Source organism: Ailuropoda melanoleuca, chromosome 12, assembly GCF_002007445.2.
Source record: "Ailuropoda melanoleuca isolate Jingjing chromosome 12, ASM200744v2, whole genome shotgun sequence".
In the NCBI taxonomy this organism is placed as follows: Eukaryota; Metazoa; Chordata; class Mammalia; order Carnivora; family Ursidae; genus Ailuropoda; species Ailuropoda melanoleuca.
This window is the reverse complement of record NC_048229.1, coordinates 20,777,735-20,800,357: the sequence shown is the minus strand read 5'-3', so window position 1 is coordinate 20,800,357 and position 22,623 is coordinate 20,777,735. Positions and strand designations below refer to the sequence as shown.

The following is a 22,623-nucleotide window of genomic DNA, read 5'->3' as shown; positions in this document are numbered from 1 at the left end:
ATGCTTCCCTGGTCACGCCTGCCTTGCGGCGAGGGTCTGAGCCAGGAAGGAATTACCCCCAAGAAGTGCCCGGGGAAGAACGGTAAGGTGATGAGATCCCCGTCATGGAAGTGTGCAAGCACATAAGCGAGAGTAAGTGGCACAGTGAATGCCCATGTCCCTGGGACAGACGGACTCAATGGAGAACCTGAGTTCGAGTCCCACATCTCTACTAACCTTCGCGTGATCAAGGTCAAGTCTCTGGGGGCCTGTTTCTCCTTAATCAGGAAGGCCAGCAACTAAGGCGTGTTGGGAGGACTCAATGAAACAATCCGGATAGTGTCAGCACGGCTCCCATTAGTTACTGAGTGGTAATCAGGTGACAAAACTTAGGTAGTTTTGTGGCCTCCACTTCTTGCAAACTGGGAAACAAATATTTAACAGGTCACCTGACTGAAGCAGAGACTTGATTTCTTTTTTTTTTTATGATTTTTTATTATATTATGTTAATCACCATACAGTACATCCCCAGACTCCGATGTAAAGTTCGATGCTTCATTAGTTGCGTATAACACCCAGTGCACCATGCAATACGTGCCCTCCTTACTACCCATCACCAGACTGGTGATGAGAGACTTGATTTCTAATCAGCAAACGGGAGAGTGGCAGTAATACTTCACAGGGTTGAAGCGAGCTTTCAGATGATGCATTTCCCTCGTTGAGCACGCCTGGCAGCACCACGCTTTCCAGACTTCGCTGGTACAATTCTGGCCCTTTCCTTCCAAGACTCCTAAAAGTTTAATGAAAGGGGCTCTGCTCCCAAACTCTGTGGTATAATTAGCTGGGAGGGGTTCACTCAACCTTGGGCCTGGAAGGACTGTTACTTCCCACATCTTCGCTTTCCATTCTCTGCCCCAAGCCTCTCTGAAAACCCTGAAGTTGGCAGAAAAACAGCAGCAGCAAATGTTTTTCCCTACTAGGAAAAAAAAAAAATCTCCAAGGGTCTCTTGGGAGTTTGTAACTGGTTGAATTTATTAATTTGACCTTTTCCAGATACTAGTGACAATAATTCAACCTGGAGTATAAAAAGGAAACAAACTGAAAAGTCTCGGGGTAGTAGCTCACTTCAGGCATAGCTGGATCCAGGTGCTCAAACAATGACCTAAATCTTGAATCTCTTTCAGCTCCGCTTCCCTCTTTGGTGACTTTTTTCTCAGGCAGCACCTAGCTTGTATCTGACCAGGAAAACAGGAGCTGTTTGCCGATAAGTCCAGCCAGTCTCAGGGTTGACTTTCATTGCATTTAGTTAGGTCCTAAATCCCTACTTGAGCCAATCACAGCAAGACTGGCCAAATCTGGCTATACTGAGCCCCTGTAGGAAGGGGATGGGGTCAGGGAGAGTGGGAGGAGGGATACCTCCTCCAGAAAAACAGCAATGCAGTTATCACAAGAGGCATCAGATGAGGACAGGCACAAATAAAAGGTGTCCGCTGCACCATTATCTAGGCATACAGCAGGTCTAACATGGAACAACATGTCTGTTCTGCAGAGGGGAGTGGCAGTTACTTCAGGCACTGGGAAATGCCCCTCCACCTCAGCTCCCACTATCCACCCAGTCCTGACATTTCCCAAATGTCATGTCAAAGGCCTCTCAATTATCTGCCCATCTTGTGTGTGCCCCCGCTCCCCAGAAACTGAACAGATTATATTGCATCCCTGTTCAAGAATTTTCCATGGCTCCCTCTGGCTACTTATGTGGTTCTCCCACCTTTAATGACGGAAGCCAACATTGACAGATCTCTTATCACATGCCAGGCACTTTAAATGACCTTCCCCCATTCAATCCTCAGGGGAAAAGATTGCCTCAAAAGAAAACTGGAGTGAGGTCAGGAAGAAGTGGATGCTGGGTGGCCCCAAATGAGCAATTGACATTTTACTGATGAGTATAGTAGTTTCCTATGGCCTCTATAACAAATTACCACAAAGTGGGTGCCTTAAAACAACACAAATTTGTTCTTATAGTTTTGTAGTTCAGAAGTCCGAAATCATTTCCACTAGTGAAAGTCAAGGTGTAAAGGACTGGTCCCTTCAGGAGAGACTCTGAGGGGAGAATCCATTTCCTTGCCTTTTTTCTGCTCCTCATGGCCACCTGTATCCCTTGGCTTGTGGCCCCTTCCTCCCTCTTCAAAGCAGCTCTCTCCATTCTCTTCTAACTCTGACTCCTGTGTGTGTCCCTCTCAAAGAAACATTGTGGTGACACACCCATCCCAGAAACATTCTGGGACCCACCCAGAAAAGGAGGATAATCTTCCCATCTCAGGATCCTTAACTCAATCATATCTGCAGAGTGTCTTTTGCCACATAAAGCTACATATTCATATCCTAGGGATGAGGATGAGGTCATCTTTGGGAGCCATTATTCTGTCTACTATGGTCACTATAATCAGAGTGAGCAAATATAAAGTGCTCTGGAAACAGAAGGGCTGGCTGGCTCTGCCCCAACAGGGGAAAAATGCCCTAAGAAACCACAGCCTTCACATTAAATATTCAAATGAGCTAAAAACCCAACTAACTTGGCAATCTCCACCTCATTCTTTTAAATATGCAAACCACTTAAATCCCCATCTAGCCCCCCAACCCCCCCCAACCCACATACACCAGGCCAGCCAAGCCTCAGAATGCTTGCACACCCCTTCTAATGGAAATTGTCAACCACCCAACTGCCCACGGCAACAGCTGTGTACCCCGAGGCCCTGGCTGGCTCATCAGTGGCATCAGAACCAAGGCATTCAACTCATGGCATAACCAGTGAGCTACAATGTGGCCTACTGTCAACCACCCAAAGATAGAAGAGAAGCAGAATCAGTGGGTCAGAAAGAGACAAGAGGAACCAAGCATTACAACTGCCCGGGCTCCTGATGGATCCCAGGCCAACATCTATAACCTTGAAATAAATCCCCTTTATCATGAAGTAACCTGAATGAGCTTCTGTTCCTTGCCACCAAGGTGTCCCAACTTACACAGATCATGGGGCTGAACCCTCTCATAATAATTGAACACACTGGCATTCAGGATTTAGATATCAATCTCTTGTGAGTTTTGTCAGTATGAGTCAGCATTCCTGAGTCTGACTGTATATGTGCCTGAGTAGATGAGGAATATTAGAGTCAGAAATATCTGGGTTGGGTCCCACCTCTGCCACCTGCTGTGTGACACTGGACAAGTCACCTTACTCCTTCATCTTGGGTTCCTCACCTACAACATAGGGCAGTCAAAGGACATATACCATAGCATCACTGTGAGGACTAGACAAGACCAGCCAAGGGAAGGGCTTTAGACAGGGCCTCCTCGGTTGTTAACTCACCATGAAAGGCCCGCATGCCTCATCTGCATTTCCAAAATCCAAACAGCTTTGAAACCTGAGAGTCATCCACAACTCCTTTGACAGAAAAGAAGTGACCTGAACTGACAAGAGGCACTTAGAGTCCTCTCTAACCCTTTTATCGTGAATATTTGCTGCAAAAGTATTTAAGTGCTTAGTTATAGGACTCTATTGGGTGTTATAAATAAAAGAGGCAATGTGACATGTATCCTAAAATCAGGAAAATTTCGAATTTGACAACTTTTTTGGTTCCATGGTTTATGTAGGTGAGGATGAGAATTTAAAACTGGCCCATGGTATACAATACCAATACCTCCCATCTCATGAAGACTTTGGCGACCAGCCAGTCTCTCCAAACTCCACCCCAACCTTGCTGTGCCCCTTTCCCTGCAACTTTCTAAAGTGCCTTTCGAATCTGTATGCAGCTTGCCCAGGCTGACACCAGGGCTACCCACCTGGTTCCAGCCAATGCAGAGCGCCAGACAAAAAGCACAAAACTGCAAATACACAAAAAGGTGTGCAACTAAAGAGCTCATCACCAAGCAGAAGCACAAAGCCCAGGCTCCCCTAAGTCTGGAATTGTATATTGATGATCACGAAAAAGTAGCCATCCCCATAATTAAAATAAACTACAAAAAAAAAAAAAAGATTTAAAGAAAATGGCAGCAGGATTCAAGAAAGCAGGTTTCTTTCATGTTCAACCAGTGTTCACGACACAGCAGCACACACAGCCAGGCGCTTTGTGGTGTCAGCATCCTCTGCTTCCCCTTCAAGACGCCGCTTTCGACTCGTGGAAGGCTGGAAGTAAAAAGGGAGAAATGTTCAAAGAAAACCATTGGCTTTAAGATGATCAAAGTGTCCCACTATGCTTCCAGTAGATTTGGAGCATTTCGTGTGAACTTCCAGCACCAAGAATTAGGAGCCGTCCCCCTTGACATCTGAATCCCCACCACACCTGCCCAGACTCAGACGTGTTAGTGAACAGACATTTCTCTCCCTTGTGGCTTCCGACCACTTGATGTATACTGAAAGTAAGCAGCATAACCACCCTCCCCCCTCTCTGTCCCCTCCTCCTAAATTATCAAGTTTAAAGGGACTGTAATACCTCTGGCTGGGAGCCCCAAATCTTGCTTTTTTTGTGGGAAGACCATCTTTTTTGTGTCTTTGTTTTCCCATTCATAAAATTTCGAGGGGACAGTGGAAAGGGGAGTATTATTCACCAAAAAAAGGCAGGAGAGGAATGAACAGGTATTAACTAATGCTAACAAAGAGCCTTGGAGGAATAAAATTATAATCAATAAATAATCAACCACTCGCCCAGATTTTAAATTTCCAACAAGTTTAACAGGTATTAACTAATGCTAACAAAGAGCCTTGGAGGAATAAAATTATAATCAATAAATAATCAACCACTCACCCAGATTTTAAATTTCCAACAAGTTTAGGGGCGCCTGGGTGGCACAGCGGTTAAGCGTCTGCCTTCGGCTCAGAGCGTGATCCCGGCATTATGGGATCAAGCCCCACATCAGGCTCTTCCACTATGAGCCTGCTTCTTCCTCTCCCACTCCCCCTGCTTGTGTTCCCTCTCTCACTGGCTGTCTCTATCTCTGTCGAATAAATAAATAAAATCTTTAAAAAAAAAAAAATTTCCAACAAGTTTAAAGTTGAACTTCTAATGGAGTCTTCCAATTTGCCTTGCAGGAGGCCTCTTGAATGACAATCCCTGGCTGTGCTTCTTTAATGCATTAAACATACTCTTCCTTATTAAATCTTCCAAGGGCGCTAAAGCAGATTTGAGCTGAAACAAAATATCTACTACATTATTCCAAAAAAATATTAAGCAATTGCTACTAAGGAGACCTTTCAAGCTCACCACCCTTGCTCACGAGCTCTTTAAAACTGAGCCTACATTTAACAACCATCGTCTGGAATACCTGGGCTGGGAGTTGGGGTAGAGCCGTTGACTTTGTTTCTTCAAAAAGTAATTTCTGAAATTTTCTCTTCATGTCTTCATCCTGTGAAGAAATGAAAAAAAAAAAAAAAAAACCTAAGTGGACTGTGTCTGAAGAAAAGAAAGCTCCTCAAAAGACAGGGCTAGGTTGCGCCTGGAAAGAGGAAAGTGGGTAAGGATACACAGTCTGTCCACCAAAAGGCATGCTCTTGCTGAAGCTCCAGGAGGTAATGGGCCACACACTCCTCACCTCCGCCTTCCCAGAGGAGTCTAATCAGCAGTCAATGCTCAGTTGACACTGGCTAAATCAAACCCACATGTCTCAGGGCTCTCAGTGGGTCACAGAGAACCACAGACATTAGCACTCAAAAGACTTTCAGAACAAGCATCCCAGATCCTGAGAAAGGGCAATCAGGAAGCCAGAGGCTGGGACTGGCTCAGTCCCCTGTGGGTGGACTCCGTAAAGCTGCCCAAATCTTTCCAGAAGGTGCCCCCTCCCCCTGCCAACAATAAGACCATTTACTGGGGCCACCCTAACAAAGCAACCCAGCACCCCAGAAAATTCTCCCAGCAAGTACTACACAAGTCATCAGAAGGACTTGAAGCCCACAATATCCCAGAGCTAATGAGAAAGGAAGACAGATGAACAGACACAGCATTACAGGTAAGTTTTGTGGCGCCAGAGAGAGAAGGGGGAGGGGAGGGTGCATGTGCACACAGAGAACTCCTGCCCAGATGTCTATGAGGGTAACTCCCATCTCCATGAATGTTACTTCTGCAGGGTTCAAGGATTTGCATCTGGGAATCCTGAAAAGTAACCTGTTGCAACTCTCCCATCTTCAGAAAGGTAAAACATCCATGACTAGGACGGGACCAGCCGGAAGCCCCACTCAGCCACTCACAAGACAGACCCAAAGCTGCCTAATTCCAAAGCCCCATGTACCTTCCCACCCAATCCCCTCCCATTCCTCCTGCTAAGCCAAAAGCACCATGTTAGGTGGGGGCAGAGGACACAGGAGTGAAGGCCTCCAACATTCAGCAGTTTGATACGAATAGATAAATTGCAGTGCTCGAAGATTAACTCACCTGTTCTTTACCTAGTAGCTGATCACCTGCTTCCATCCCACTGTTTACTGCGCCACTCAGTGCAGCACCCCACTGCCCATTCTGAGAGCACCACGTTCATCTGGATTCTGCTCCACAATCTCACTTAGGATCTCACTTCCTACACCATGCCACTCTCAAAATTCCCTCCCCTCTTTCCTCCTATTCCTGCTCACAGCCTCCATGGGGAATGCCCGTCAGGCCTTCCTGCCCATTCCCCTCACCCACCTTTCTCATTCGCTCAGAGAACAAACACACACTTCCTGAGTGGCCTTAGGAGCCAGGCACTGTAAAAGGTACAGGGGCCTCCATACAGAGGGGTTCAATCAACAATGAAAATGCGGTCCCCCACTGTGACTAAACTGTGTCCACCTCCCCTCCCTAAATTCAAATGTTGAAATAGTAACCCCCAGGGACTATGTGGAGACAGGGCCTTTAACAAGGCAATTAAGTTAAAATGAGGCTATTAGGGTGGGATTCCAATCCAATTATGTCCTCTTGAGAAAGAGACACCAGGCATGTGAGCACAGAGAAGAGACCATGTGAGGACAGAGAGAAGGCAGCCACCTGCAAGGCAAGGAGAGAGGCCTCAGGAGAAACCAAATGTGCCAACAGCTTGAAATCGGGACAGCTAGCCTCCAGGACTGTGAGGAAATAAATTTCTGTTGTTTAAGCCACCCCGTGGCTTTTGTGGTCTTTTGTTTTAGCAGCCCTAGCAAACCAATACAACCCATGCCATTCCCAGGCCACTCAGCTTTTAGAACCTCTTCATATTGTGTGAACCCAAGAGTACCTGAAGCCCAAGAACCACCGCCCTATCTCATTCTGCGGATCCCCCTACACTCTATACCTACCCCTATTGCCGCGTGTATCCCACTGCCCTGTTGTTACTACGGTAGGGGTTGGCCCCCCACCCAGACTGTCAGTACCCCAAGGCAAGGACTTAATCTTACTCTTCTTTGCATCCCCAGTACCTAAGTGTTGACACATGAGCTCATTAACTGTCCTCTGAAAGAATGAACGCACAAAGAAACGAAAGCACACAGCAACGCCGTAGGGCAGCTCTTCGATACAGCCGGACAGAACTGCCCACAAGCCTATTTAGGCCTATATTTAAAACAAGTCATCAGGGAAAGCGTGTGACTCTTGATTTCGACTCAGGTCATGATCTCAGGGTTGTGAGATCGAGCCCAGCATCAGGTTCCATGCCCAGCATGGAGTCTGCTTGTCTCTCATCAGCTGCTCCTCCCCCCACTGTGTGTGTTCGCTCTNCAGGTCATGATCTCAGGGTTGTGAGATCGAGCCCAGCATCAGGTTCCATGCCCAGCATGGAGTCTGCTTGTCCCTCATCAGCTGCTCCTCCCCCCACTGTGTGTGTTCGCTCTCTCAAGTAAGTAAATTCCTTTAAAAAAAATAATAAATTAAAAAACTAAACAAGTCATCAATTAGCAACAATACGGAAAAGGAGCTCATTATACACCACAGGTAGCAATGTGTATCTGCAAACACCTTCCTTGGAGATGTCTACAATCCATTCAAAAATTTAAATTGTAGGGCGCCTGGGTGGCTCAGTCGTTAAGCATCTGCCTTCGGCTCAGGGCGCGATCCCAGAGTCCTGGGATCGAGCCCCACATCGGGCTCCTCCACTGGGAGCCTGCTTCTTCCTCTCCCACTCCCCCTGCTTGTGTTCCCTCTCTCGCTGGCTGGCTGTCAAATAAATAAATGAAATCTTAAAAAAAAAAAATTTAAATTGTAAAATGCNCTCCCCCTGCTTGTGTTCCCTCTCTCGCTGGCTGGCTGTCAAATAAATAAATGAAATCTTAAAAAAAAAAAAAATTTAAATCGTAAAATGTCCCAAAGGCATGCAGGAAGGAGTTCTCTATTTCAGCAAGTGAGTATGAGGCCAAAGAGTGGATGTTACAGGGTGTCATAGGATGATATAAAGAGTATTCCCCAAACTGAGCTCTGCTAAGAGCAAGAGAGACTGGAACTCACATTCCAAACACTCAGTCCAGAGCCAGACCCAAAAAACCATTTGGCTTCTTCAAAAACACTGAAATTTCCCAAAATACAACCTAAGCTATCACTAGTAGATGATTAACACAGGCAGCGTCTGCAATCTTGTCCTCACTGTGTGCTCGTTCCACCTTTTGCAGCAAAAACAAAATGTGGACAAGAGTATTCCAGTGAGACCCCCGTGGCAGGGCGGAACTTCACCTCTTCCTCAATTGTTAGTAACGGTTTACTTTTGAGACAAACAGAACAAGAAAAATGGGTTACGCACGTTCGTAAATTGCAGGCAGCTACAAACCCTGTTCCCTGGCCTAACTGGCAAGCTCCAAGACTAGCTCGGCTCCTTCACCTCCACATGTGGCCCCAAGAGTTTCCCTATTAGGGCACATAAAAAGAGCCAAGAGGCATGTTTTTCTTTTTCATCAAAATTAAATCCCCACATGCAAAGGCACCCTTGTTTCCAAATTCCTTTTCTCCAGGGTCCTGCTGTTTCAAATCTGTGTGGTCTATTAAGTGCTAAATCATCTGACAGATTTCTTCTGGGGGGAGACTGCTGTATCCAGGGCAATAGCCCAAACAAATGTATCTACTTCTTTTTTTTCTTTTAGGGATTTGTTGTTCTCAACCTGAGCTGACCTGAGCAAAACTGTTAGGTATGGAGGGTTGGGACAAAGAAACAACAGGGGCAGTCTTCCCAGGGTCCCAGAAGCACAGTACTGAGACTAGATGGCCCAAAGGAGTTTCTGGACCAGTAACCCCCAGAGTACTTGAGCCTCTAGCTCAAGCTGGCTGGTTAAGTTCCCCATCCCCACAGGAAGCAGACCAAATGGAAATTAACAAAAAGGGGATGGTTGTGCTGAGTGGAAACTGCACTTAACGGAAGGCCTGACATCTGTCAGAAAACCTGCCCCATGCTGTAGCTAATTCTAAAACCAAAGATCAGTCCAGCAAAACAAAGGACTTCCAAGTCTGGCAGCTAAAATGAGGTCAGGGTGTAATCCAACAACAGCCACAACCCCTGTATAGGTAATACAGACTTGAAAGGTGCAGGTGACAGTCTGCACTAATGGCATGTTTACTCACCAAGAATAACTGGGACCCTGTATGCCCAATCACTTAGGCTTAAGAAATAGCCAGATTCTCCCCCAGAGAAGCTGCCCTCCTCCTCCTCCTCCTCCTTCCCCTGTTCCTCTGACTTAAGGCTGAAGGCACTGGGATGCAGCCCATCCCACCTGTTTGAGGGAAGAGGCTGGCACAGGTGGGGGTGGAGGTTCCGAGCTAGAACCACCTCTCAAAGTACCCCAGCAGAACTGCAGACTCGGGGAACCCAAGTGGGACTAGGACAGGCCATAGAGTGAGCTGTCCTGGCATCCCAGGAGTCACAGGTTGAAAAGTTTTACCTAAAGACACATCTACACGCATGACCCATATGCACGCAGAAAAAGACCCAACACACCTAAAGCTCACTCTAAAGCAGGTGCATAAACAGCCTCGAACAAATTTATGCCGGGAGGCACTGTCCCATACCCACCTGAAGCCACGGGTGTCTTAAAGCTTCTTCTGTCGTAAAACGCACCTTTGGATCCACTATCAACAACTTCTTGACAAGGTCCAGAGCTAAAGCAATAAGATAATCAAATATCAAATCATAGTGGAAAGGGTAGATACATTAAATCAGCAAAATTAAAGTACACCAGAATCATAGGCCAACATCCAGAAAGGGAGAGGGGCTGAGGTCATTTCAAGTCAGCAGGTGTGGAGGGCAGGGCACTCCCTCTCCCCAGTCCTTCTCACTCTCTGTATTCAGAGCTCTCAGGGAACACCAGGAAGGACCACAACGCCCCCCACCTCTCCTTGTTCACACATCACCACCTCTTCGACGCTCCCTGTTCCCCCCTCATTGCTGGACTCAAGTTCCAACTAATTAAATCTGAACTTCTACCTAGTTCTCTAAGATGCTCAGGGTGCTCAGCCAGTCTCCCGAGACCCCTGGATTGACAGTGAGAGTGTCTCAGCCAGCAACAGGCTCCTTGGAACTGCAGGCTTGGCAGAAACAAAGCTTGACAGCAAGCAACAAGTGGACGCTGGCTTTTATATTGCAACAGTATTATTCCTGCGACATTCTAAGATTTAACAGAATCGTCTATGTTACATAACCTGACATTTAGTTTTCCTTTTCTACTTTACCTGTCGAGAAGTACAAAGTTATACTTTTTATTCTGAAACACAAAGAAATTACTTTAGCTCACTCAAAAGAGACTTTGTGACTGAAAAGTTACTTACTATTTTGGACACTTACTAGGTACCAGGCACTTGCTTAGGTTACACTTAACCTTCACAAAAACCCTTTAAGGTAAAGGTTTACTGTACCCCCCTTTACATATAAAGGAAACGGTAACTCAGAGAGGTTAAGTAACTTGCCTAAGGTCACAGAGCTAGGGGTAGCAGACCCAAAATATGAGCCTCGGTCAGCCTGGTTCCAGAGCCTATGTTCTTAACTTCCTTTGCCCCTCAAAAGGTGCAAAACAAGCAGAAAATCAGAATTAACAGGAGAAACGTAACAGAATGTGAGAAGAAATTTCCACCACGGCACACACACATTTGAGCAAACCACAAATTCTTAAACCTTTCATATCCATACCCTTTTCTGAGACCTCTGTCCAGACTTCAGGAATGAAATTGAATTTTCCACTGGTGATCTGATCCTTCAAAGACACCTGAGTCTTATGCTCAGAGAAAGGTGGATACCCACTAAGGCTGAATATTCGAAGACAGAGACAGGAAAAGAAATCAAATTATATTCTCAGTGGCATTCAGACATACAGATTAGATTTTTCTTTAAATCAATGGTCAAAAAAAGTCACCCAATTTAAACACAAGCTCTCTACCTGGACACGTTCCTGATTTCACCTAATTATCTCCAACCAGATTCTGAAGCAAAGAAACTTTTCTTACCAAATAAAAAGAATAACTCCTAAACTCCAGCAATCCACAGCTCGGTTATATCCAGCAGTCCCAAAGGAATTAAGAACCTCAGGAGCCAGGTAGGTGGGAGTACCACATAAAGTTCTCATAAGAGAGGTCTCCCCCAAAATCTTAGACTGCCCAAAATCAGTAATCTAAAATTAAGGACAAAAGGGAATCATTTTTAATGGTGTCATAAAACAAAATGATTAACATAGTCTGCCAGTCCTAAAAGGCATGCAGGCTAGATCAGTTCCTATCCTAAACGGTTCATGCCTGCTGTTAATCTGGAATCCATAACTTTTAACACTGCAAGTTAAATTTCATTTTGCTTAAATTAAAATTTCCAAGCCAAGGAAGCTCAAGGTTTCTTCTCCAACTTATCTGTGGTAACCTTACAAAAGGTTTATAACCCTTATCTAACCCAGACTCTAGGGTCCTGATTAGTTATCTATGGTTTTTCTTAGACCCTAGTTTCTCAACCAATCTCAACACTGGAATACTTGAGGAGCTTGGGAAAAGTACTAATACCTGGGTGCCACCTTCAGCAAACTCTGAGATGAAGTCTGGGTGTCACGATTTTTTTTTTTTTAATCAATAGGAGATTTTATAGTGAAGCCAGGCTTGGGAAGCACACTGCCTTAGAAAGCAAGGGAAGACAGGGGATGGGATTCTCTCATCCATCTAGACCCTGTCCTTCCTCTCTGCACAAAAGTGGCTTGTATATAGTGGAGCTCAATAAATGCTCATTAGAATCTCGATCGGAGCAATACTGCCTGATCGCTAAAATAATTGCTAATAGTGGAAAGGTCAAATTCTCTACCTTTTTATGCCCCCACTTTTTACTTGACAAATTTTATAAGTTTATGAACAGAAATCTACTGGTGTGGCCACATATAGAACATAAATTTCTTACCTTTATAAGACAGTCCTCTTTTTGAGATGAGAGTAGAACATTCTCTGGTTTTAAGTCCCGATGTATAATACCGTTTTCATGAAGGTACTACACAGAAAGGGAGGCATGACCCTTGGATTTATGGAGTAGGTAGGTGAGTAAAGACAGACATACACACATACACAGACACACACACCCTTTACAGCTGGGTGAAACCATAAGCCAGGTTACTCACAACCACATTCCCCCAAATTATAGGAAACTACTGGGTAATGGGCTTAACGCTTACAAGTTTGCTTTCTTTCTAAGATTTATTTATTCGAGAATGAGCGAGTGAGAGAGAGCACAAGCAGGGGGAGGGGAAGAGGGAGAGGGAGCAGACTCCCTCCTGGGCAGGGAGCTCCAAGCCGGGCTCAATCCCAGGACCCCGGGATCATGACCTGAGCCAAAGGCAGACGCTTAACCAACTGAGCCACCCAGGTGCCCCACAAATTTGTTTTCGAGAAAATCTTTAGGGGTGCCTGACTGGCTCAGTCAGTAAAGCATTCGACTCTTGATCTCAGGGTTGTGAGTTCAAGCCCCACGTTGTTGTGATTACTTAACAAAAAATCTTGAAAGAAAAAGATTAAAATGCCACTTATGACAGTAGACCATTTATTTCCTCTTCAAAATAATAAACATCCCTTCACATTGCCAGAAATATAAAGTGTCGATTTCAATAGTAAAAATGTAAATGGGTGGGTGCCTGGGTGGCTCAGTCAGTTAAGTGTCTGTCTTCCGCTCAAGTCATGATCCCAGGGTCCCAGGATTGAGTCCCGCATCTGGTTCCTTGTTCAGCAGAGAATTTGCTTCTCCCTCTGACACCCCCCCCAACTATTCATGCTCACGCTCTCTCTCTCCCTCTTTCTCTCTCTCACAAAAATATTTTTTTAAATGTAAGTGGGTGATAAAGGAATTTTGTGATCTTATTAAAGTAAACCACAGAAGTTCCATCAAAATAATGTATTTGGTTATTTTCCTGAGAATATTTTTTAAGGGCCTCTCTATAAACTACATAACTGTAAGTTATCTGTTTAAATACCCAGAGTTCGCATATTCCTCAAGTCGAAGACTGAGTTAATCTTCACAATCTCTATGTCTGAAATAGAATGTCGATGTCTCTGGACTCATCATTTCTATACACAAAGTCATTTCTTAGGAAAAAAATTCCCACATCCACCGACCTGCACTCAATTCATCTTAATATTCTCGGTGTGACAGAAGGGAGAGAAAAAATCATTAAGAGAGTTATGGTTAGGGAAAATGGACTTCAATTTATCTGGATGCCCCTCTGGGTCTGGAGCAAAAATCCCTCCAAAACACTGTCAACAGGAGAAAGACCCAACAAAGCCCCCCAGGAGGGCAAACCCAGGTGAACCAGCCCCAGGAGAATCTCCCTCAACAGGAGAGCTGCTTCCAATCACTCAGTTTCCTGCATGGAGTGGGCCCTCAGGGGAAGAAATCATGATGGGGAATCGCCACAGCTAAGTTTGGTTTGAAAAGGTGACGTTCCTCTAGGGGGGCAGCGTGCCACCGGCTGCTCCTCCACCCAGCGCTTTCACCCAATAGGTAAGGCGGCGTGCATCCACCCACCTGCCGCTGCCGTTCACAGGAGGCTGCACGTACGGGGCCACCTGGTACTGTGTGCTGGGGGAGCGATCCGTCTGTCACAACCACCCCACCTTGCCAGCCTTACTCTCCCACCTGCCCGCCCCCAAGCTCCCAGCAGGTAAGGGGGGTTTCTAAAAGGTTCAGGCCCAAGCAGAGATCAGTGCCCTTCCAGATATACCTCCACATTAAAGAGAAGACACGTGAGGCCCTGTGTTTATTTCTGTAACTCCCCTTCTTACTGTCACGTAAGCTTCCCAGCAAGAGCTCTCTGGTCTGAGTCAAAGGGGTGGGATGTTCTTGCCAAGAACAGAACAACACAAGCACGGACAGACTATCTGCCCTCCGGGTTTTATGCACCATCCCTCGCTTTCTGCCTAACTTAGGGAGTAATTCAGCTACAAGGAGGGCGTCAAAAGAACCAAGGGCTTCTCTTACCTGTACAGCCAGGAGCATCTGGTAAAAATAGAGTTTACACGTAGCTTCTTTGAGGCGCTTATTCCCCACCACCCTGTCGAAAAGCTCTCCTCCTTCCATCCTGAAAGACACGGGCAAAGCAGGGGGCTCATTCCTGGCGGGAGACTCACTTGGATGGAAGACAATGGAAGACAATAACACACACACACACACACACACACACACACACACACACACACACACACGACATGCTCTTTCAGACAAGCAAAGAGCTGCCTTTTTGTATCCACTCTCGAGGACTCCCATTTGTAAGAGCAGTGAGGTAGTAAGTGTCCTCTCCATGGCGAAGAGGTCCTCGCTGGAAACGAAGGAACAGGGCAAGTTGGAAGCAGCAGGCAGTAGGCACCAGACACACTTGGGAGCTTTTAAGAATCTGACTCAGTGGACTGGAGGCAGAGCCCACGAGTTTGCGTTTTTACCACACACCCCAGGGGATCCTGTGGCTGGCCTACAGCAGCAAGCAGGAGCCCGCAATCAGACAACTGGGGTCTGAACCCCTGTTCCCTCACTTCCCACTGTGGGACTTTGGGCAAGTTATGTCACCTCTCTGAGCTTGTGTCTGGCTCTTAAAAAACAGGGATCATCCCCCACACACACACCTTGATGGCTGTTGTAAAAATTAAGAGATAATATAGGTAAGGCAGCTGGCAAAATGTGAGTGCTTGGCAGGGTTATTCAATCCCTCTGAACTTCAGTTTTCTTTTCTGTAAAGTGGGGCTAAACACAGTAACCCATCAGTAACTTGTAAGTAACCTGGATGACCATTACGAAGGAGTCAATCCATGTGAAGAGGTTGGAGCAGGAACTGGCTCACAGCAAGGACTTTGTCAGTCTCAGTGGCTGTTACTGTATTATTACTGAACTGTTTTAATTAAGTAGGTCCAGTCCGACAGCAGCAGATATTCCCTTAAACACTGCAAGGGTCGTCCAGTCTTTCCTAGTGCGATGATTGAGGCTGTTTACTATAAAATTCTTAAGTGGTCAACCTGCTTACCACTGTGTGCCCCTCAGGAGCAAAGCCTTGCCGGTCTGTCACAACAGCCGCTCCCAGAAACACTGCATATGCATGCAGGAATGAGCAAGACAGGCTTCTTCCAGGGACGAAACCGAAAATTGTTTTGGTCCCACACAGAAGGCAGGACTTCGTGATTACGGACAGGAACCAACAAGTAAAGCCGCAACAAAAAGATAATGAGGTGTCACCACGCCACCCAGTACCGCGATCCCAAGCAGAGAGATCCACCCAGGTAGGTGCTTCAGAGTAATTAATATCCACCTGTGTTTGCACACCTATGTGTACGGGGGGCTCTGCTGGGCACTTTCCATCCCTCATTGTATTTAATCTTTATGACTCTGCACATGGGGGTGTCATTATTATGACCCCCTCAACACTAAGAAAGGAAGACTCAGAGACATGAAGTAAACTCACCAACAGTCACCTGCAGAGTGGGATTCAAACTCAGGCCTCAGACCCAGGGCCTGGAACCCTAAGCCACGTGCCTTTGGAAACACTGGAGGAATTTTAGAATCAACACAAACCCCATATGCACACTTTGTGAGCCCCACCACATACATATGACAAGGGCCTCCCGGATGAGAAAAATGCGCGCCAGCCTTAGATTCTCTGGTGGTTTATAAGCAATTAAATAGAAACAAATAGAAAAGTTTATTACTTACAATTCCAAAACAATATAATAATCTTCGGCATCAAAAAAGTCTTTAATCTTGATGATACAAGGCTAAGAGAGAAAAGAGGAAAAGTAGTGAGAAGCTCCCAAGAGGAAAACCACAGGAGCAGAACTTGGGCATTTGGTTCCTTGCCTCAAGACACTCTGAAGTTCATACTGCAGAAAAGGCAGAACAACACTGAGCTGGCTCCTTAGTAAGAACGTGCAAGAAACCCTCCATCCCACCAAGCTGGCGAGGGGCGGTTCATGTTTCACACACAAGGACTGAACCATGGAAGAAAGGCCAGTCTCTCCCCAGCATTCCTCTTCACTGCCCCAGAGCACAGGAACTGAAGGACACCTAAGGGACCTGAAGAGCCTAACTCCAGCGTGCATCCTCCTCTCCAGACCACAAAACACCCCTCCTGCCCTAGAGTCCCTGTGTTCTTTCCCAATGTCATGCTTGGCTCGCCACCCTCCTGCCTGGTGATCCAGCCCTCTGGGCACACCTGGCCTCCAGCAGCAGGCCCCCAGTCCAAACGTCACCCTCGGAATGCATCCACAATCCCCTGCATCGGTTCTCATCTGTGCTGCCTCACACTGCACCTTCAGTGTCTGTCTCCCCACCAGACTGTGAGCTCCAGGAGGGCAGAAAAAGGAAACTAACACCTGCCGCGGGTCTCCTTCCATCAGGCACTTCACGGGTCGAGTCAAGTCTTATTTATCTCTCTAGGACCAACATTCAGCAGAGCAGCCGGCACATGGGACACTCATACAATGCCCAGATTAATACAAACATCAGCAATAAGAGAAACACCACCCACTGAGGGTAGACTCTGCCAGCCCCATCTTGTTTTGTTTTGTTTTTAAAGATTTTTATTGGGGTGCCTGGGTGGCACAGCGGTTAAGCGTCTGCCTTCGGCTCAGGGTGTGATCCCGGCATTCTGGGATCGAGCCCCACATCAGGCTCCTCTGCTATGAGCCTGCTTCTTCCTCTCCCACTCCCCCTGCTTGTGTTCCCTCTCTCGCTGGCTGTCTCTCTCTCTGTCAAATAAATAAATAAAATCTTAAAAAAAAAAATAAAGATTTTTATTTGTTTATTTGCCAGAAAGAGAGAGCGTGCGCACAAGCAGGGGGAAGGGCAGAGGGAGAGGGAAAAACAGGTCCCCAGCAGAGCAAAGAGCCCGATGTGGGGCTCGATTCCAGAACCCTGGGATCATGACCTGAGCCGAAAGGTAGACGCTTAACCGACGGAGCCACCCAGGCACCCCTGCCAGCCCCATTTTGGTTATGGCATACACAGCCATCTCCCCCACTCCTTACTGATGATCACAGTATATACTTGCTCTGCGTGACCATTTGTTATTGTCACAATCATGAAGACACTGGAAATGTACTGTAGTATTATATTAAGAGGAATAGAGGGGAAAGGAAAACTAAAATTCTCATATACTGTAACAGCAAGGCAACAGGCCATCTCAAATTGATAAACCAAGAGTAGTTCACTCATATTATGTAGAAATATGGATACACCGGTTTAAAAAAACAGATCAAAGAGTTCTAAAATGTTTGTGGGGGAGCACTGGGGTGCTGCAGAATTACAATGTATATAAACCTTTAAGCAAGATTTGACTCTCTAGACTCTACGCATGTGATTAAAGGAGAAGCAGAAGACAAGACGCACAAGGAAAAGGAACAGGAGGTCAGAGGAACAAATGAAAGCTGCTTGGCTCTGCCTGGCTTCAGCCGGCAGGGCCAGGGCCCACCTGGGAACGGATGGGTCTGAGAGCTGGTGGAGCACAAGAAGGTGCCCAGCAGTCAGAGCCCGTAGGCACTGCCTCTCTAAGGTCATTCATTGGCTACAGCATCGCGGCTGAAGGTGACTCTCGTGAACCAGAAGCTACTACCCCAAACCCTCCACTTAGAACATACAGGGAACAGTTTAGGGAATGACAGGTTGCTGTCATTCCCCAAGCATGTTCTCCACGCAGAAAGCTTGGGAAGCACATCTCATCGAATTCCTACACCGACCTGTAAGGTATGCATCCTATTGTCTCCACTGCACAGATGAGCAAACAGACTCTCAAAAGTGAAATGACCTTCTCAGGGCCAGGAGGTAAGAGAGATGGGATTGGGAACCCAGGTCTGTCTCCCCTCTGGGCTGAAGCCATAGGAGGGGAGGGACAGCCAAATCCATCTGTGCTCACCACCACCCAGGCCTTAGGAGACAGGCTGGCACAGTAAGTGTCTGACGACTGACTGGATCAATTCCAAATGCCAGGCTCTGCTGGGCTATCAGGCTCTACTCATTACCCCCGAAATGCACTCATGAGCCCATATTTAATTTCCAAGAGCTTTCCACATGCCCTTGTAAACTGCCAAGAAATTATCTCCAGATCTTTTCTGAGGATTCTAAATTCCTCTCGACTACAGTGGACAGTGGATTTGTGTAAATGTTATGTTTGGGGACCCTCTGACATCAGAAAAAATTCCCTGAGGATTTGAAGTGTTTATCTTAGATCCATGTTTGAAGCAACACCACCCCAGAAAATTAGAGGGCTCCTCTCTTTCATAAGAGATTCCAGATCCCTTGGGGGGGAAAGGCTACTTCAGGGAAGAGGAGGAAGTTGCAAGGGAATTAGAAGAATACCAAGCCAGGATGCCGGCTACTCAGATTTTCCTGGGTTCAGATCCACCCACTGGGGTCTACAAGAACGTGTTGAACTATTGTGTGGACAGCGGTGACTCTGTTCTTAATTTCTATTTATAGTTTGGGGATTTGAGGAGGTGAGAGAAGGCAGAATAAATCATTTGGTTGCTTGGAGGTTAAGAACCAGAATTAGATCCAGGCGTCTGGGTAGCACAGCTGGTTAAGCGTCCCACTCTTGATTTTGGCTCAGGTCATGATCTCAGGGTTGTGGATCAAATGCCAGCATCAGGCTCCTCGCTGGGCATGGAGCCTGCTTAAGATTCTCTCTTATCCTCTCCCCTCTGCCCCTACCCCCCTCAAAAAAAAAAAAAGAAAAAAAGAAAAGAAAAAAAGAACCAGAATAAGCTCATCCTTAGCTGTACAGACTGGAGGTCTAATTCCAAGTTTTAATTCCAATGCCAACTTAGCTCATGACTTCACAGGGGCTCATGAAATAATGAAGAACAGAAAAAACAATAAAAAGGAAGATGGGATCAGCCCACAACTCTAACTTCTCTTCTCACTTCTTAAAGAACAGACTCACTTTCCAGTGAGACAAGGTCATCACTGCACAAATGACAGGAACCATTTGTACTCACTGAGATAAATGGAAATCAGTACCATCAAAAGGTATTCAGAGGTACTGAAACTTCAGGTATAATTAAACCAAATTTACCAAATTAGCATTGTCTTCCCAAACATAATCAGTTGATCAAATCCCTATAAGATTAAATACTCAGGAAATTTACGTGTTTTGGTCAAAAACTCACTCAGTGGAAATATCACAGTTATTTAATCATGAAATCTGGGGCGCCTGGGTGGCTCAGTCAGCTAAGCAGCTGCCTTCGGCTCAGGTCATGATCCCAGAGTCCTGGGATCAAGCCCCGCATCGGGCTCCTTGCTCAGCGGGAAGCCTGCTTCTCCCTCTCCCTCTGCCCTTCCCCCTGCACGTGCTCTCTGTCAAGTAAATAAATAAAATCTTAAAAAAAAAAAAAAATCAAGAAATCTTTATACAGTATTGTCCTCTCAAAATTTCAGGGTAAAGCTCTTCCCAGCTAAATTACACCTAAACACATACACCGACGTACGTGTACCCACACATGTATGTACACACACACACACACACACACGCACACACACACAATTAAGGAACCCAAGTTAACACTAGCTTCACTAAACTGAAACAGTTTGTATTCATCCTGTATTTTGAGAGAAATGGACGTAAGTATGGGTCATACTTTACAGCAATACTTACATGATCTAGTTTTTTCAAAATTTCTATTTCTGTTTCAACATTGGGAGGTGGATCCTTTGATAAATTAAAAAACATTAAAGTTTGTTAATAACAGTAGTAATCAATATTTAGAAAATACTTAGATACAACTTAGTTGAGTAAAAGCTGCCTGCCTGAGTTCCACATACCCAGCCCTACTCATACAGACAACTCAAAGCTTAGAGGTCAAAGAATTAAATCACTCGCCTAAAAATCGCTCTGCAGAGTGCTTGGCAAATAATAAGCATTCAGTAAATGACCAGCCCCTAGGCCAACCTCTTTACTTAAAAGAGTCATCTTACAGAAGTCTCATAATCCCAAAGTGAACTGGGTTCCATAATTATCCCCATTTCACAGATGGAGTAACTGAGGCTCAGAGAAAGGAAGCCATTTGCTCCAGTTCTCACAGCCAGAAACAAGTGTGCTTCCACTGTTCTCACGCTTACCTGGTAAGCTCGCTCTCTCTTTTTTTTTAAGTTTGTATTGGAATTCCAGTTAGTTAACATACAATGTAATATTGGTTGTTAGCTCTCTCTGGCTGAGGAATTGTTTATACTCATAAAAATGATACAATAAACAAACCACAGACAAGAGGTATTCAATTAAATTGTGAAAGGAAAATGTCAAGCCAAATTTCTAATAATGGAGCAGACACAGGTTCCAATTTGCTGCAGGCTGACATATTTACTGAGACGCCAACGAGAGGAAGCACCAGAGGACTGGAGCTGCTCTCCACTGCAATTCCAAAAGGATGAATCGACTTACTCAGCCTCACGGGCTACACCCTCCAAAGCGAAGAGGATATAGAATTACATATTTATGTAAAATGGACTTCGGCTAAGAAACCCAGATGTTTAATTTTAAAAGCCTGCCTCTTCCTGTAAGCTGTTAAACTCATTACCAAGTCAGGGCGTACTCTGATGATAGAGAGGTCTTAAAGAGTCCAATCTGATTTAAAAGATGAAATTAAGAAGTACAATTTTGTTCCAAGTCATTAAGAATCCGGTAGGTATTTTCTTCCCCCTCAAAATGGGAAACAAACCCAGAATCACGGGGGAAAAGCAGCTACTACGAAGTGAACACAGAAAGGAAATTGCTCTTGCCATGTGAGAATGGCATTGTCCTTGGCGCGGGTCGGGGGTGAGGGATCCATTTTTAAGGAGTGTTAAAGTATAATGGCCAGAAACAAGTGGCCACAAAGGAAAATGTGATTAGAGACTTCACTTTACATTACTTTGTAGGGTCACGTGTTGAAAGACCAATACATTTCACCATTTCACCAATGCAGTAAATGTGTATTAGAGAAAATGTGATAAAATGAATGGCTACATATACAATTAAATAATTTAATTAAGATTTTTAAAAAACGATAGATGCTAAGATATTCACTGTTTCGGTATCAGGAAGGGCAAAGAACTAGAAATTATCCAAATGATCAAACAGAGCAATGGGTGAATAAATTACAATAAAGTTCACGAAAGAGAGGCTCGATCATCACAAAGCATCTATTAGGGAAAAGTTTATGCATTAATGCTTATGTGGAAAGCAGAATACAAAATTGTATATACAACATGATTTCAACCATCTAAAAATGCAAATTTGTATGACAAGGACTACAAGGAAAAAGAAAACTGGAAACAGCTGTGGAGTTACAGTGGTGGGGATATGGCTGGGGTTTTTTCCCCCCTAATTCCCATCCATGTACCGTAAAAACTTGTAACAACTTGGGGGGGGGGGAAGAAAACACTTCCAGTACATTATTACATACAATGAAATATTTTTGGAACCAAGCTATTAATACGTAAAATTTCTAGGTTAGTTGAATATAGTAAAAAAATAATAATAATAATTAGGGGGGAAGGGGCAGAGGGAGAGAGAAAATCTTAAGCAGGCTCCACGCACAGTGCAGACCCAACACAGGGCTTGATCTCATGACCCTGAGACCATGACCTGAGTGGAAATCAAGAGTCAGACACTTAACTGACTGAGCCACCCAGGAGCCCCAATACTCAAAATTTTTCAATGTTGTTTAATATAAATTCACATATGTGAACAGTGAATTCTTGCTGACACTGAAAATCACCACTCTCAAATTATGTGGGGACATTAAGAAGTGTTAAAAATAGCTGAGCATCCACAAACAGGTACTTACTGCCCCACTCTCAGAGCCAATAGCGAACTTCCTTTTGCTGATGATTTTTATGGCTACTTTCTTACATGTTTTCCTCTCAAAAGCTAGCTTCACTTCACCACAGGCACCGCTACAGAGAGAAACATAAAATGATCAATTATCAGAATGCCCTCAATCATGAGACCCATCACTACTGTGCTGGCCTCAACTATTACAAGTTAAACACTGTCCACACACAACCCTTCTTCCATTGCCCCTGTTTGCAGACAACACAGTGAAACCTCACCAGTGTTAAAATGTCAAGGGCATAAGTGAATGTGGACCATCCAACAGCACTGAGTCAGCTCCAAATTCCACTTTTTGAGCTGAGAGATACAGACTTAAGTCTTACTGGCACCCCAGAGTGTGAAATTCTCAGAAAGATGCTAAGAACAAATAGAGAAATTACTTA

At 45.3% G+C, this 22,623-nt stretch overlaps 1 protein-coding gene across 10 annotated transcripts in view; it reads right to left on the bottom strand.

The window, feature by feature from the left end:
* Positions 1–4,041: 4,041 nt before the first annotated feature.
* CHEK2 (checkpoint kinase 2) overlaps positions 4,042–22,623 on the bottom strand; it is a 46,981-nt gene continuing 28,399 nt past the window's right edge. For all 10 annotated transcript variants that reach the window (XM_034638160.1, XM_034638158.1, XM_034638159.1 and 7 more), the window contains 10 exons: positions 22,194–22,302; positions 20,024–20,077; positions 16,090–16,151; positions 14,374–14,473; positions 12,310–12,396; positions 11,385–11,548; positions 11,071–11,186; positions 9,961–10,046; positions 5,296–5,376; positions 4,042–4,159 (listed from right to left, as the gene is read on the bottom strand). In XM_034638160.1, the coding sequence (XP_034494051.1) occupies positions 4,070–4,159; positions 5,296–5,376; positions 9,961–10,046; positions 11,071–11,186; positions 11,385–11,548; positions 12,310–12,396; positions 14,374–14,473; positions 16,090–16,151; positions 20,024–20,077; positions 22,194–22,302 (949 nt within the window). In that variant the 3' untranslated portion in view covers positions 4,042–4,069. The remainder of the gene's footprint in view (positions 4,160–5,295; positions 5,377–9,960; positions 10,047–11,070; positions 11,187–11,384; positions 11,549–12,309; positions 12,397–14,373; positions 14,474–16,089; positions 16,152–20,023; positions 20,078–22,193; positions 22,303–22,623) is intronic.